This window comes from Pogoniulus pusillus, chromosome 32 (assembly GCF_015220805.1).
Source record: "Pogoniulus pusillus isolate bPogPus1 chromosome 32, bPogPus1.pri, whole genome shotgun sequence".
Taxonomy (NCBI): Eukaryota; Metazoa; Chordata; class Aves; order Piciformes; family Lybiidae; genus Pogoniulus; species Pogoniulus pusillus.
Window position 1 is genome coordinate 1,251,429 of NC_087295.1, and position 17,135 is coordinate 1,268,563.

The 17,135-nt window shown below is 49.4% G+C and overlaps 1 protein-coding gene across 2 annotated transcripts in view; it reads left to right on the plus strand.

The window, feature by feature from the left end:
- Positions 1 to 17,135, plus strand: part of TRAK1 (trafficking kinesin protein 1) — a 95,269-nt gene that overhangs the window by 30,513 nt on the left and 47,621 nt on the right. Inside the window, exons 2-3 of one of the 2 annotated variants that reach the window (XM_064169869.1) lie at positions 313 to 605; positions 9,330 to 9,524. Coding sequence is in view for 1 of the 2 variants with exons in the window: in XM_064169870.1 (XP_064025940.1) it covers positions 15,879 to 15,942 (64 nt within the window). In the remaining variant the exon portion in view is untranslated. Of the gene's footprint in view, positions 1 to 312; positions 606 to 9,329; positions 9,525 to 15,522; positions 15,943 to 17,135 lie in introns of those variants that run through there. The other variant, XM_064169870.1, reaches the window with a different exon arrangement.

Here is a 17,135-nt window from a genome sequence, read left to right on the forward strand (position 1 = left end):
CTTGGGGTTGGAACTGGCTGATCTTTGAGGTCCCTTCCAACCTAACCCATTCTATTCGTACTACAGCAGACATTAGGCAAAACCAATGGCTGCTGAATTAGCTCTTGGTAAAGAGGAGTGTGCAAGGAATGACACTCTCCTGTTTGACATGGCACAAGGTGCAGAGAGGCAGCTGCCACGTGGGGAGAGTCTGGATTTTAGTGTTTGCTGAATTGGTGAAACTGATGCTTGGGGGAGGTAGAATGATCTGTTCTGGTTTCTGCTCTTTGGAATGGCTTGAATTGAACACTCTGCTGCTTTTGTGTTCTGCAGACTTCTTGAAGCTAACTCTCACGAAGAGGAGGAGCTGTGTTTCTGCCAGCCAGCCCCAGTCTCCAGTGCTGGTCCCCCTGATGGCACTTTGTACAAGCCTGTGAAACCTGCCAAGCTGGACGCCACAGCTTTGCACGACTGCACTTTGGCCGCTGCTGTGCCTCCCTCGGAGCTGTCGAGCCATGCAGTCCTAGCCTGTGAGACAGGCATTCATGAAGAGCACTATGTGAGTGAGGCAGTGGAAGATGATGTGCCAGGCTACAGAGAGTACAGAGATGCCTGCACCATTACAGGTAAGCAGCCAAACCTGTTGGCTTGGGAAGGCTGTGGGCTTCTGGCTCTGCTCTTCAGCTGTCAGTGTGGTATCAGGTTTGTGCACGGTGCTGCTGCTCTTGGGCATGTTCATAGAATGGTTTAGGTTGGGAAGGATCTCAAAGCTCAGCCAGTTCCAAGCCCCCAGCATAGGCAGGGACAGCTCCCACTAGAACAGGTTGCTCAAGGCCTCATCCAGCCTGGTCCTGAACATCTCCAGGGAGGCTGTGGAGCACAGAATGGCCCAATCACCCACTAAGTGCCCCATCCAGGCTTTGTTTGAACACCTCCAGGCATGGCAACTCCACCACCTCCCTGGGCAGCCCATTCCAGTGTCCTTACAGCAGAGCAGCTGCAGCCTTCTGAGCATCTTGGTGGCCTCTTCTGGACTGGCTCCAACAGTTCCATGTCCTCCTTGTTCCTTCTTCTCTTGTTGAAGAAGCAATTCACCTGGGTTTCAGTGAAAGCACTCTGTGAGATTTAAGGCTCTTGCAATCAGGCTTGAGTGATGAGAGCTGTGGAACGAGGATACTGGAATTCTGTGCTTGGAAAGTTGAACCAGCTGGAAAATAGACCAAGAGAGAGTCAGGGACGAGGGGAAGGAAGTATTGCAGCTTACAACTGTGAAATGGCTGTCCCAGTGTTCAGCAGAGATTTTTGCCTTAATGCAAGGATTGCTTTGTGGGAGAAAGGGGTGGGGGAAGTGGGACCTAATATCTTCTTGCCTTTTGGCTTTCCAAAACTGTTCCCTTTTTGTCAGAGTAGTTCTGGGACCTCAGAAGTTAATGTGTAGGGAACAGCTGCTTCTGCATGCTTGTATGGAAGGTTAAAGCCTTTTAACCATAGGCTCATACAAATGAGCATGTGTTGAAGTCCAGCGTGCTAAGGAGAAGGAGAATCAGCTGCCCCTGTGTGTGTGGTGGCTGGACAGGCAGTGCAACTCAGGTTAGTCATGGCTACAGCCATGAAGTGACAGACACTTTCCATTCCAAATGCATGCTTTGTTGGCTGAGCTCTGAGGCTTCTTTTAGCTTACAGTGACCTTGTCAGTTCCAAGGTCTTTTGGGAATGTTTGAGGAGTCAGATGAGTTTTCTGGAGGGAGAAATGAGAGGACTGAGAAGAACAGACCAGGGCTGTTCAAACTGGCTGCCAGATCCTTCTCTCCTGAGTTACTTGCAGCCATTTCTAGGATTCTCTGTAGGTCAGAGAACAACAGCAGACAGGTCTGTAGCTCAGCTTAGCTTAGCCCAGCTGCAATCTGGTTACTCAAGGCTGATATTCTGGAGAAAGAAACCAGAAGGAAGGGGAGAGGTCCTCTGCAAGTCCATCCCAAAGAGCTTGAGAAGACAAGCAGCAGGATTAGCACCAAGGTCCCGTTCAGTCAGGTATGCCTTGATGTGAAATGAATATTCTATTATCAGAACCTTCCTCTCCATCCTCCTTTTTTGTGTTTCTGGTTTGAGAGCTCTTTAATTCTTTCCAGTGAGGGTGGTGAGGCACTGGCACAGGTTGCTCAGGGAGGTGTTCAAGGCCAGGTTGGATGAGGCCTTGAGCAACCTGTTCTAGTGGGAGGTGTCTCTGCCTATGTTGGGGGGTTGGAACTAGATGATCTTTGAGGTCCCTTCCAACCTAAACCACTCTATAGCTGCTTAGTTGATAAATAGGTTACTCCTTTGCCATGTAGATATCTGCTAGGTAGGTAGAGTAGAAACTGTACATGTTACAGATTCATTGGAGTGGGAAATGCTGGAGCAGGTTGTCCAGGGAACCTGAGGATGTCTCATCCTTTGAAGTGATGAAGGCAATGTTGGATGAGGCTTTAAGCAACCTTATCTGTTGGAAGATGTCTTTGCCCACGGTGGGGAGGCTGGTCTAGATAATCTGTAAGACCTCTACCAACTCGAACCATTCTATGATTCCTCAGTATTATGGAGGCACTTACCTTGTCCCACTACTTTCCCACTGGACTTCTTGCTGCTGTCCTTCATCTGAGAGTGTGAAGGTGGGACTATGGATGTAGCACCATCTAGTGTTCCTGGGCCAGGAGCTGAAGTCCTTTCAGAGGTCTCTTTGCTTTAACTGTGCTGCAGACCTGGATGCTTTGTCAGGTGCTGATGCAAACAGCTGTTGGGAGTTGGGAGCTTCCTTCCCTAACTTTCCTCCCAACTTGTGTAAAGCAGGAAGGGCAGCAATCTTGGCATGATAAAGCAGAGCATTGCTGAGTCACTCAATAGTCCCAATTCTGAGCATTAGAAGAGCCTCTTAATCTGATTGCCTTTCTTCCTTGTCCATCAGCTGCTGTCAGACAAATCCTGCCCTTCTGGGAAAGGAGGGTACCGTGGGGACTCAAGTCTGGAATCCCACCAGAGGTTAGCTGTGCTTTTGTGACAGCTGCTTGGCTGCCAGAGGGGTTCTGGGGGGCTTTTGGGGTTTGTTTTATTTTGTTTCCCTAAGAACAGGGCTAACAGTGCCATTAGCCACCTCCAGAAGTTAGCTTGCAGCCTGTGCTCTCATGTCTGAGGACTGGTTCTGTGCAGTGCCTTTGGCACACTGTAGTCTGTAATTCAAGACCTGGCTGCTTAGTATGCCATGGAGGTTTCCTTCATCCTGCTCTGGCAAAGGAGAGAATGAGTGGACTGTGGTTGAAATTGCTTTCATTAGTTTGCATTATTCATTTGTTCATTATACTGATTACTGTTTCTTGGTGCATGTGGATGGGTCCAACCGCAAATCCCTTTTTCACTCACTTGGGAGGCATCTCTGAGAAGGGATTGTTTGACCTTGCAGGTAGTGTTAACTACTTCTTCTGCCTTGCTGCTCTGACTGCAGTAATAGGGAGGCAAACCTCAGGAAAACTGATTTTTCTCTTCCTCTCAACCCTTTCTCCCAGCCACAAAAACACTTTTCCCTGGATTTTCATCCTGCCTCCACCCTCATTCAGGTTTTACAGATTCACAGATTGCATTGGGTTGGAAGGGACCATCAAAGATCATCTTGTCCAGTCCCTTTGCAGTGAGCAGGGACACCTCTGACCAGGTCAGCTGTGTTCTCATATGAATCTGAGCTGTTCCCCTCCACCAAATGATGCTGCTCCTCATGACATCAGCCAGCTCTGATGACTGATCCTACCAATGACTGCTGTCACTCTAACCATGTCTTCTGCAGTCACTTCATTTCCCATTGCCTCTGGGCATTTGTGCCTGGCTTTTGGACTCCCAGCCAGCTTCACACAGCTTCTCCTTTTTACGCACATCCTCCTCCCCACTCCTCCCAGAGTTGTTTCCTAGCTCTTGCCCTTAGCCAGTGACTTAGTGGCTGCCCCAGTTCCTCTCCTGTGAGATGTTGTTGTGCTACCTCCTTAGGCTGTAGCCCAGACAGACTCTTATTGTCCTTTCAGGGATCATCTTTCTGTGTTTTGGTGGGGTTGGTTCCTTTGCTTTTTCCCCTCAAGCAGAATTATGCTGCTACTGCTATGCTCTTTATCCAATCTTCTTTCTTATGCTCCTCTTCCCAGTAGTGCAAGCTGTCAGTCATGGAGTCACTGAAAGCAGCTGCAGGGATTACTGCAGGCTAGTAGGGCATCCAAAAATGTGGTTCTGTTTGCCTTGTGGGAAGCACTCCTTGTTCCTAGATCATGGGGATTCCTGACAGCAGGAAGTGCTGGGCAGCGTTTGGCTTTCTTCTTTGGAGAAAGAACTCCAGAAGGCAAGTGCCTGGTGGAATTTTGGGGGTGGCTTTTTAGTTCTGTGGCTTTGTTTTCCAGTTGCTGTGCACTTGAGCAGTACTGGAAGGCCCAAAAGCTGCATTTGCTTACTGGTGTGTTTCCATGTTTGTCTCCCTCACATGCTGAGGGCAGCTTTACCTTTTGCTCTCAGTGGACATCTTGTGTCCGTCATGAAACAAATTTTCTCTTGTAGGTCAGCACCTGTAAAGTGTGAGCTTGATAGGAACTAGCTCTTGTGTGCTGCTTGTGATTCTGAGGCTCCACTGCCAGCCACTGTTGAGGGGCTGGCACATTTTGTAGCCAGGCTGAACAACAAGCAAAAGCAGGCAATTGTTTTGCAGGGGTTTCTGTGCTTGGTGATCTGTCAATGGGGTTTTGAGGCATTCTCAGTCTGTCTTGGCAGCTGGAAGACCCTGCTGGTTACTGCCTGTGTTTGTTCTTGCTGCTGCCGAGCAGTGCGTTGCCAGCATGCCTTTGATACATGAATGGCTTTTGTTCTTGCGCTGGAAGAGCAGCCCTGGTGGTGGAGTTTCCTTTTGCTTCCTGTTTCATGTGAAAACAAAAAGCAAGAGCATGGCTGTGTTTATCTGCAGCCAGGAACGTTTTCATACTGGAGCAAAGTTCACTGAAACTTCCAGCAGAAAGTACAGCAGGACCTAAGGGTTGAGTGACCTCTTATCACCCACCTCTGTCTCACCTCTTACACCCAGCAGAAATGCTTGGCCAGGATGAAACCACAGCAGAGAGGCTTTAACCTAATTAAAACAGACACTTCTCATGTGGAAACTGCACTTCCCAGTGCTTTTCTGTGCCAGCTTTGGCATTCCCAGCTTTACTCCAGTCTTTATTTAGTGTGCTTGGCTAAGCCAAGTCTTTCCCAGCTTACACCTTCAATATGCTTTTAATTGCCAGATAGAAGTAGAATTTCCTGCCCAGGAGGTGTTATTAGGGCTTCTGCACCCAAAAATGCGGACAGGGGCTGAGCCCAGTCTCTTCTACAGAACAGGTCCCTGGCTTGTCCACCTCGCAAGCAGGCTTGGCCAGTGTCTGCTGTGGCAGGACTGGAGGAACAGCATTGTTTGGATCCCTTTCAGCTGGCAGCCTGGCCAGTGCAATGGTTTTTCCTGCACAGTTGTATTCTTTTTGCATAGTACTGGATGATCTGATCCTTGGTACTGAGCTTCCTTTGCAGCAAAGGAAGAGCTGTGATTATGGTCTGTGCAGCTTCCTCACCCTTGCACAAATCCTTGAGGACTGTTCCACAGTGCACGTGATGAGAAGCCCTGTCTAGGTGCTTCATCCTTCTCTGTTCTTGCTCAGAAGTCCCTTTGCCATGGTTCTGTGCATCCACCTGGCTACCATAAATCCTGCCTGCCTTTCCCACAAGATGGGAGTGAGATAGAACCATAGAATGGTTGAGGTTGGAAGGGGCCTCAAAGCTCATCCAGTTCCAACCCCCTGCCATAGGCAGGGACACCTCCCACTAGAACAGGTTGCTCAAGGCCTCATCCAGCTTGGCCTTGAACACCTCCCTGGGCAACCTGTGCCAGTGTCTCACCACCCTCACTGCAAAGAACCCTTGCCTAACATCCAGTTTCAATCTCCCCCCTGCTGGAGAGCTTTGTGTGACATCTGCCAAGTGCCGACTGTGCCCTGAGTCCTGAGAGGGAGCACAGGCTTCAGTTGCTGCTGGCTGTGCATGTGTGCATTGCCTGGAGCCACATCAGCAGTCGGGATTCGCTGCTGTGTGCTATGGAATAGCCTCAGCAATGAACTTTAATTGCTTGCCTTACATGTGGCTGGACTTTAGCCTCCCTGGGCTAGCCCTGTTCTGCAGAGAGCCTTTTTTGTCTTGCCTAGCAGGGAGCCTGCTCTGGTATTGACCCATTCAGGTATTGTGTGCTTTCTCTGAAAGAAATCTGTTCCTTCCTGAGCTCTCATCTTCAAAGGGCTTTTCATTTAGGTTTTTCTTTCTTGGAGTTTGGTTCAGGTTTTACAGAGCTGTGTGTCAAGGAGGAGTGCAGTATGTGTGTGGGCAATGGGATGGGACTGCAAACCAGGGAGAGGAAGAGGTGACTCCACAAAGCAAAGCTGCAGATCTCTGTCCCTCCTGCTCTCTAGAGTTTCCTTGTTTCTCGTTTAGTTTTGTTGCTGTGCTCTTGCCTAGTGGCCTGGGAAGGTTATGACAGCTCTAGGATGGTTTGATTCTGCTGTGGGAAGTGGAAAGAATTTGCCTGTGAGCGACTCTTGGTTTGGTTTTTAAGGAGAGAGTATTTTGACTGCAGCTCTCTGGCTGTGGGCTGAGCAGGGGCTGGCAGTGCAGTGGGGGCTCCCTGGACGATGCTCAGGGTGGGTGCCCAAACCTGCTGAGCATTGCTGGTCTTGTAGGGATCCCAAGCAGCCTAGGTGCAGGTGTCCCCTGGGCACACTGCCTCTCTGAAGCAGCTGTTGGCCTTTTCTCTAAGGAGACACTTGAGGCTGCACAGCTGCCTTGAGCTGTTTGCAAGGCGATGGCCTCCGCCAGGGCTGCAGCTCTGGCACACAGCGCTCCAGGAGCGGTGCCATGCCCAGGTGGCTTCCCAGTGCTCCTCCGTGCATGCCTCGGTGCTCGTGTGTGGTTGGGCAGGGCTCTGCCCACAGCCCTGCAGAGCTGGGGTGGTGAGGAAGTGTTCTGTGCCCGTACAGCAGTGGGTTGTGAAGGAGATGGTGTAGGGCTGGGGCTATAAGGCAGCTCCTACAGCAGGTGGCACTCTCTGCTGCTGCCAGCTCCCACAGGCACCTGCAAGCCCTTTCAGCCTCCCGAGGTGCCCCTGCCTGAAGCCAGACCAGAGAAACCAGCGAGGCTGAGCATGGTTTGAACCAGAGTTCAGGCAGACTGAGATGAAAAGTTCTGTGTTGATGATCTGAGTCGTACTGTGCTTCTAAAAGCTCCTGCAGCTATGTAGAGTTGCTTTTCCCATTTAGATGCAGAGGTTCATAGGGGACCTCAAGGCTCATCTAAGTGCAGCCCCTCTGCAATGGATAGGGGCACCTTTCACTAGGCCAGGTCACTCAAGGCCTCATCCAACCTGGCACTGACCAGGGAGGGGGCATCCCCAGCCTTCTTGGCAACCTGCTCCATGTTGTGTTTGTGGTTGGTTGGTTTATTTTCCACTTCATCACAGCTCCTCATTCCCCTCTAATACTCCAAGCTCTTGCCCCATCTCTCTTTTTTTCTTCCAAAGCTCTTTTCTCTGAATTTATCACTTGTTTTATCTATCCTTTTTTTATTAATGAACAATTAATTGTCTAGAAGCTTATAGTGAGATATTTAACTCAATGAAATGAAGGTACCACTTAGGACAAGAGGCAGTACATCATTTTACAGAGGATCACAGAATGTCAGGAGTTGGAAGGAACCTCCAGAGATCATCCAGTCCAACCCCTCTGCCAGAGCAGCATCACCCAGGGCAGGTCACACAGGAACACATCCAGCTGGGGTTTGATTGCCTGCAGAGGGGGCCACAGCCTCCCTGGGCAGCCTGTTCTGGTTGGACATCAGTCAACTTAAAACCCAAATTATGTCTTAAGTGTTCTTAGAGACTTTATTGACTTAGTTTGTCTTTAAGATTTGAATGATAAATACTAATAGCAATGATCTGACAGCAGAGTCAGAGCCTTCTCTCACTTGTTCCTGGCTGGTGTTCGTCTGTCTGCCTTCTAGCCAGTGCCTGCATGGCAGAGAAGGGAAGGCAGCTGAATAATTGCAGCCCTGAGAGTATTGCTGTGATTTCAGTGGTGAAGTAATGTTTAGTCAGACACAAGTGCAATGAGGATGTCCTGCTTTTCTGCACAGGCAGCTGCATCAGAGCCTGCTCCTGTTTCCTGCTGGCTCACGACTCCTAAGACTGCACTAGGAAGCTGTGGCAATGGCATCAGCATCAGTTGCCTTTCCAGCTACTCAGTAATGTCTTTTGCAGTTGTTGAGCCTTTTGAATTGCTCAGCAACACTCAGGCTTTACTTGGTTTGCAATAATTTGACTTGTATTCCATGGTAATTCTTATTTCTTTCCCTTCTGTCCTTCACGTTCCAGCGGGTTTCTTTTGCACAGCCAAGCTGGGTTGCTGTTGTGTGAGTGCTTGTGTGGCAGCTCCTGAGCTTTTGGGCTGCTCTTTTTTATCCTCAAACTGGATTGCTCACTACTTTTGGTGCCTCATTATAAACTGAGAGCAGACACAATCTATGCTTATGACCACGACTTTCTGGTGAGAAGAATCAGATGCTAGGCTGTGAAAAGGAACCAGTGGTGATGTCTGCTGCACTCATAGGCTTGCTGAGATGGATGAAAACAAGAACACAAACATAGCTGACAGAGTTGCTCTCTGGCTTTGGCTGCCTCACTTCTCTCCCTAAGCTGCTGTCTGTGTATCTAATTCCTCTGCTTCCTAACTCCCCTGGCCAACTCTCCAAACTCACCTTGAATGTAAGGCAAAGCCTGGGATAAGGTAGAGAGGTGGAAAGGAGGTGGAAGGGTGGTTGGGAGCCCCTCCTGGGAACTCTGGTTTCTAGGAGGGCTGCTGTGTTTCTGTATTCCCTTTCTAACTTGTATATTTCTCTCTGTAGCTGTAGATATTGTAACTATCTGCTTCTGTCTTGTGCTAAGCTGTGAGTAGGAAGCTCCATTCTACTTTCCAGCTTGGCTGAGTCTAATCTGGGTGATTTGTTAAGTGAGGGGGGATGGGGAACACTCAAACCATCACAGTGGCTTAGCTCCAGCCTTGGTAGAGTTAGACAATGGTTGGGTGAAATGATCTTAAAGGACTTTTCCAATCACAGCAATTCTATGGCTATATGATTCTAAGTGATGTCTTTTAACCTGTTTCCCACCTAGCTGTTCAAGAACCTGGCTGCTAGCAAGGCAAAGGGACATCTTTCCTAGCTCCCATGTATGGTACTCAGTTGGAAGTAACTAACAGAGGGTGTCCTCTTTCTCTTCCCAGATGTGTGCAACAGTACCAACCTTCCTGAAGTTGAAATCATCAGTCTCCTGGAGGAGCAGCTGCCTCATTACAGGCTAAGAGCAGACACGATCTATGGTTATGATCACGACGACTGGCTTCACACTCCTCTCATTTCCCCTGACGCCAACATTGACTTAACAACTGAGCAGATCGAGGAGACCCTGAAATACTTCCGTAAGTCCCCAGCTCCAGAGCTCCTGCTGAGGAGCAAATAGCACAGTGGTGCTTTTGTTACCTTCTCTGGAGTAGCTGTGCAGTTCTGTTACACTTGTGGCAAGTGAGAGAGAGCTGTTTGGGACTTACAGCGTTGGTCTTGGAGTCTGTGGTAGCTACAAAACAAAGCAAACATTCATTTAATCAAGGCCAGCAGTTTCTCTGCGTTCTGCTACTCTGGGCAGTGGCTTAGCTGTGCAGCTAGAGAAGGCTTCTGTGATTCATCCTCTCGTTGGTGATTTATTGAGTAGTTTAGGATTCAATGAATGTTTTTTCTTCTCTGTATTTTCATGTGAAGATGCAGATTTGCTGCTCTACTGAATGTGTTGCATGTCAAAATAGCCTGCAGAGCAGCAAGCCACAGTAGCTAGACCTCAGTCTTGAGTCTGTGCAAGTGCAGTACTCACCAGTAATAGTTTGTGGGAAGGGAGAAATAGTCCTGTCACGTAGAAAACTGCTTTTTGTCCTTAAGTGAAGTGATTCCATCTTGCATTAAATCATTTTGTTTGGGTGAGGGAACAGCTAAACTCTTAGGAGGAAGTTCTTCACAGAGAGAGTGATTTCCCATTGGAATGGGCTGCCCAGGGAGGTGGTGGAGGCACCATCCCTGGAGGTCTTCAAGAAAAGACTGGATGAGGCACTTAGTGCCATGGTCTGGTTGACTGCCCAGGGCTGGGTGCTAGGTTGGACTGGATGATCTTGGAGGTCTCTTCCAACCTGGTTGATTCTATGATTCTCTATGTCAGAAGAGTCTCGGGTCTGTAGCAGGTGAGGTCAGTGTGTTAAGGTCTCCAGAGAGGGCCGGCAGTGTCCCATCTGTAGAAAGTACCTCTGCTGTTTTGCAGCCCTGGAAAGTCCAATCTCATTTTGTTGAAGACAATCAAATCCAAACACCAATTCTCTGAGCTGCTGATAGAGTACTTGAGTTGGTCTGGTTCCACTCTTGCCAGGCTGAAGAAGCCACAGTGGTTTCTTGCCAAGCAAAGTGCTCCACTGGAAGATCTCTGTTCTAGGTTGCAGAGTTGCTTGCTCTTACTGAATGTGCAGTCGCAAGGTAACTCCTGTTTGGGCACCTTTTAGATCACAGAGCAGCAGCAACTGTTCAGTAATGAAATGCCAATGTAGCAATCCAGGTTTGCCAGTCTGTCCTTGAAATTCAGGCAGGCTTTTCACATCTGCCCACCTTCCTTTAAAGTCAGTCTAAGAATGCCAGTTTTGCAAAGCATTGTGGCAACACCTGCTTAACAAAACACCTTGCATCAGCTGCTCCTCTGAGAGGAAGGACTCCAGATGATGTTCATGGGATGGGCAACTTGATCCTGAGTGGTGGCCACTGTAGAAAACAATGAAAGGATATGGTGTTGGATTCTCTGAACGTCCTGACACGCTGCTCTAGCCAAAAGAGGAAATGTGACCCAGAGTTAATGGAAAGGCTCCATCCAGCTCCTCTGCTCAGGCTCAAAGGATCTTCCCAGAACTGGGAAAGGCTTGGAGAAGACAGCAGAGAATGACAAAGCATAGGAAGCCATTATTGATAGTGACATCCCATGTGCTGATGTTCTTTGACTGCTTCATGTGCCAGCAGAGATGACTTGCTCCTGCCTTGCACCCTGGCACCATGGATGGCTGCATCCTGCAGTGTGCTGCTGCACCTTTCTTGAGAGGCCATGGCTGTCAGTGGGGTAGATGAAGTTATCTCTGTCACAAATTCACTTCAGTCAAGGGGAAGGGTTGCTGTCATTTATAATGACTGAGGCAGGTCAGTTTAGTGTTGACCTTGTGGATTTTTTCCAGCCAAACAGGAGGAGGAGACAACTCCTGAGCTTTTCAAGCTGACTGTTCTGCCCAGGTAAAGCCTCCTTTTTAGCTGCAAGCTTCAGGAGTGCTAAGTCTATCTGGGCACAGTTGGCCATCAGAATTCATTGTCAGTTGGTGTGGTTTGCTCTGTGGAGAGCAAATAAAAGTATTTGGTTTTGTGTACTTCAAACATATAAAAAGAGAACAAAGCCTAACAGTGGAGGGGGATGCCAAACGAGTGTCAGTAATGTTTAGCTTTGGAACAGGAGAGAACAAGTCATTTTTAGGTAAAGATCTGTTACCTGAAGCCTTCCTTAACCTAAGTTTTGTTATGAAGTCCAAGGCAGGAAGCGCAGTGGTACCTCAGCCAGGTGTAGTGGTGTGATGTGGAGATCTGAGTACACAGATGGTCAGTGTTTGTAGCAGCAACCTGCCTGGAAAAGGCAGTTCTGGGGGCTTTGAAATAAAAGGAATTCAGTGTACAGCTGTAGGAAGAAAAAGTAGGGCTGCAGAGCTGGCAAGCAGATTCTGCAAGCATGCAGCTGCTTTGTTGGTATGGCCAGAATTTTACAGGATGGCTCAGGTTGGAAGGGACCTCAGAGCTCATCTGCTCCAACCTCCCCACCAAGCCTAGGGACACCTCTCAGCTAGACTCAGCTGCTCAAGGACTCATCCAACCTGGCCTTCAACAGCCACAGGCTACCTGGGCAGCCTGTGCCAGAGTCTCACCACCCTCACACTCAAGAACTTCTTCCTCAGCTCCAGTCTGACCCTGCTGTGCCTCAGCTCCAAACCATTCCCCCTTGGCCTGGCTCTAGACACCCTCTGCTGGTATAAACCCATTCCCCCTTGTCCTGTCATTACCAGACCTTGTCAATAGCCTCCCCCCACCAGCCTTCCTATAGCCCCCTTCAGATACTGCAAGGCCACTCCAAGGTCTCCTGGAAGCCTTCTCCAGGCTGCAGAGCCCCAACTCTCTCAGCCTGTCCTCATAGCAGAGCTGCTGCAGCCCTCTCAGCATCTTGGTGGCCTCCTCTGCACTGGCTCCAACACTTCCATGTCCTGCTTGTGGCAGGGGGCTCCAGAACTGCACGCAGGACTCCAGGTCTCACTGAAGCAGAGTGTGTGGAGTGAGAGAGTGAGAAGAAAGTTCTAGCACGTTGAAGATTTCCTTTGTTGAAAATGCTGGGAAATAAGGAGAGAGTCCCTGCAGCAGTCGAAGCTGCTGGCCAGGGTTCATTCTTGCTGTTCTAAGTGCTTAGATGATAGCATTACCAGACTGAAATTGCCTTTCGGACACACATGGTACCAGTGGAACAAATGCTTATATGCAGAGCAAGTGAGCTCATGTTGCCATGGCAGCCTGAAGGTTTGCTCTGGCCCTATTTAAACTGTGTAGCCTTAATTGGATTGAATGGCAAGGGCAGCTCTTGCCTGGGGAGTGTGCAGAACTGAAGTTCTGCAGGACCAACCTCATTACACTCTTCTGTTTCCAGGTGGCAGAGTGCTGGCATTTGGCAGGAGTCCCTGCGCTGTTCAGAATGTGTTTGTTGTTTTGTAAAGGTAATGGCTTGACTTTTGCATGCCCAAAGACTTGGAGTGACTTCTGTAGGTAACTCTCCTGTGGTTTACTGACCTGAAGTTCCTCTGGATTGCCTGCACAGCAGGACTGGGTGTAACAGCATCATCAAAATAAGCCAAAAGCAGTGGCTGTGGCTCTGGGTGGCTGACGCCGGCTTGGGAACAGGACTGGACTGGCACAGAAGAATCAAGTAGACCAAAGGCAGCGGTTTACACATGGGCTGCAGGGTGCTACCCAGCCAAAAGCATCTTGGAGAGGCAAGGCAGAACTGCTTGCAGAGAGCTCTAGCACTGTGAATCCTTGGAGGTCACAGCACTCTAAGACCATGTGCCCTTGTTCCTGCTCTCTAGGAGAGTACTTGTGCATTATGAGAGAAGTTCAAAGAACCTTAGTCTGTGGCAATTAAACTGAGTAAATAGGTGGAGGCCTTTGAACTACAAAGGCACAGAATGGTTGAGTTTGTGAGGGACTTTTCCATGTCAGCTGGCCCAACCCTCCTGCACAAGCAGAGTGCCTTAAAGCAGGCTGGGTCAGTGCTCAGCCGCACTCATGTTTAAGTGGAGCATTTCTTGAGTTCAGGGTGACTTTGCTGCACTTCAGTTCCTGCCCATTGCTTCTGAGCCTTTCACTGGACGGCAGTGGGAAGAGCCTGTCTGTGTCCTCCTTGCACCCTCCCTTCAGGTATTTATGTACAGTGGGTGAGATACTCCTGAGACTTCTCCAGGCTAAACAGTCCCTGCTCTCTACAACCTTCCCATTACCTATGGCCCTTTGCTGTCCTCTTTCTTGTATGTTCATCTCATTCTTGCACCAAGGAACTCAGAACTGGACACAATACCCTGGGTGCAGCCTCACCAGTGCTGAGCAGAGGGGATTCTTGTGCATGTTGCCAAGAAGGTTACTGCACTGGAGGGTGAATACAGTGAATTATTATTACACTGAAGTTATTTTCTGTTGAAGCAGTATACTTGCAGACAAAGGTGCATTTGAGTTAGGTCCTGGCCTGAATTTCTGGAGCTGGGTGAATAGCACAGGCAATTGCCATGGGCAGATGTGTGGCTGATATGTGAATGGATCTCTTGATGCTTCAGCCATCAGTACATAAAAAGGATGTGGCAACCTCAGCTGCCAACTTCAGTTACTGCACTGATATCTTTTCATGCCAGTAAAGCTGAAATACTGATGGGACCATGAAAATGATAGGTTGCCCTTTGCATAGTTTGACTGTTTCTTACCTATTTCTTCTTAGTACAACTAAGTGGTAGCAGTCAGGGAGTAGAGTCAGCAGTAACCACCTAGAGAAGAAGAGTGAAGGTGAGCTTAATAAAAGTCTGCAGACCCATGAGTGACTGGAGTGAGGAACTGGGTGTTCAGATTTCCAGAGCTGGAATTAAGTTAGTAAAGATGAGCTGCAAAGCAGAAGGTGAGGGTTCCTTAGGCATAGGAGATGTGTGGATCCTTGCAAGAGGATGCTGGAGGTGGAAAAAAAGTGCACCTGAATAGACAGGAGAACTCCTTCAAGGATTGCTTAAAAATAGAAATTACATTGATTTGCAGCTAGGAAAAATCAGAGCTTGGGAGAGCAGCTGAGGGAGGTGTTGAGCAGTTCTCCATTCCCTACTCATGGTTGCTGCTGTAGATGGAGTCTTTGACTCAGCAGACCCAGTATGGCCTCCCCAGCTGTGTCATATTTATGTACATCACAACTTATCCCACCCTGATGCTTCTGCTGCTGTTGAGAAGGGAATATGGTTTCCTTAAAAGGGGGTGCAAGGGGTGAGGAATATGTGGTGCCTGTGAACAGAACAGATCCCTCTGGTACCTGCACAGATGCACATGTGCTCTTTGGATTGATGTGCTTGGTGATGATGACTTAATGCCATGTATGCCTTGGAGAGATTCTCCTTTAATAGCTTAAACCTGGTGTTGTTGGCTGCTGGCAAAGTCAGGTCTTCCTTTCATTGCTCAAACATCAACCACAAACGCAAAGCTCTCCTGTGTGCCCACATGCAGCTTTTGCAGGAGCACAGTAGCAAAACTTGAATCCCTTGGTGTTGGCTGTGATGGGATCAATGGCTCTTAGAGAGGGCAAAAGCAGGTGGTTTTCCTGCGAGGGGAAACGTGTTGCTGGGCTGATTCTTCTGATTGCTTCCTTTTTGTTTGCCACTCGTGCCATGGCAGGCCGTGTAAAGGATTCTCTTCTGTCAGCCCAGGAGAGTGCCACAAAGCAGCGACATGGCTTAGCTCTCCGCGGGTAAGGCAGGCTTTTATCAGGCCGTGTGGAGGAGAGCAGTAATGCAGCAGGCTTTCATTATTGATGCCCCGCGTGTCCCCAGGGAATGGGCACGGCATGATGCTGCTGTCCCGCCAGCAGCCGGCTCCTCAGAGCCAGGGGCTGTGCCCGGCACGGAGGAGCGCTTCAGCCTGAGCAGCCAGAAGCAGCAAAAGGCATTTTCTTCCTCTCCGCATCGCTTTTGGAGCCAGCTCGTCGCCATGGCAACGCGCTAGCCTGCAAGAGCTGTGGAGAGCAGGGAGGGAAGAGCGGGTTGGGAAGAGCCAGGCGGGCGGTGGTGTGTGTCCCCCACGTCAGCGCATCAGCCGTGCCATAGGATCGCTCCGAGACACCCAGCCCAGGCTCCTGGGCAGAGCCGCTTTAGCGGGGGAGCCGCCCGGGCAGCCGCCGCTGCTTTCTGCAGCCCTTCTCTGGCTGGTGGCGTTGTTTTTCGTTCTGTTTTTATTTCATTTCGCCAAAGACAACCCTCCACACCCTCCACGGATTTCAGTGGCAGCCTCCCCGAAGATGTGCAGCTCGTTTGCCGCCTGCTGTGAGCCGCCCTGTGCCGTGGTGTCGGGCAGAGGCAGGCGGGCATGGCTGCGCTTCACTTGACCTTAGCGGCGGAGTCAGAGCTCGTCCATGCTGCCGAAGGATACTGACTATGCAGAAATTCATTGAAGCAGATTACTATGAACTGGACTGGTATTATGAAGAATGCACAGATGGTAAATACTTCTTCCTAGCCTCTCGCTGCAGAATTGGAGCACGTAAGAGCAGAGCATCCTTACTCAGTGGGCTTAGAAGCGACACCGCTTGGGCAAGGCGGCAGCCTGGCGTGGCAGAGCTGCCTGCATCTCTGCTGCGTCTCAGCATCCCCTGCCAGCATGCTACAGCAGCCTGCCGTTTGGCTGCTGCTTGTGCAAAGGGAGTGGCAGAGGGGCATGTGTGTGATGCGAGCAGGCTTTGGGCAGGGGGAGAAGGCTTTGAAATGCCAACTCCGTGTAATAACAGAGCTGGATTCAAGTGTATGAATCGTAAGGGTTGGTGTTGGTTTGAGTTTTAAGCCTGTCTTTTTCTGCAGTACCCAGCTGCTGTGGTATGTGTCTGTTCAGACAGTAGATGTTTCCTCTCTGCTTAGCTGTCTGTGAAGGACATTTAAAACCAGCTTGGTGCAAGTGAGCAGGTTAACTTGTGGAACTGGAAGCATTGCAGGTTGGTGAGCACAGTCTGCTGGGCCTGTAGCCTCTATTTTTGGTGTTTGCTTGACTGACTTTTTTCATCACTCTTCTGATGGAAGACACATGGGGAAGCTTAAGGAGTGGCTAAAACTGTACCCTATGCAGAATGGAAAAATGAAGATTCCTCTCTGGTGGCACTCAGTGGCAACCTCTGTGAGAAAAGCCTTTGGGAAGCAGCAGCTCTGTGTGGGTTTTATACTGCTTGGAGGTCTTGGCTTAAATGATGCCATCTGAAGATCCCAGGGAAGCAAGGAACAGAAGGGCATGAGGAGTGTAGGCCCAGGGGATGTTGTATGTATGCAGTACACAAAGGTTTCACAGTGCTTTGCTAACAGTAGCAGGGACCATGAGTGTGTGACCAAATGTAGGTGGGTTTTGGTGGCCTTTGGGGTGACACAGGGCTCTGTTTGGTTCTCTGCACTGGGTTTTGGAACTGAATGGAAATTCAAAAACCCTTGAACTTCTCCTGTGTCCAACTGACTATTCCTGTCCAGGTGTTCAAAGAGCAAAGGTGCATATTTATTTGAAGGTCCTGGCCACTTAAAGTTGGATTGGATCCATTATGTAACCTTTATCCTCCAGGTTTAACCCTAGTAAATGCTGTAGCATCCGATTAGTGTGCATGATGTAACCAGCCAAGCTGGCCTGGTTTTAGCAGCTGAAGAGCAGTTGTAGTGTCA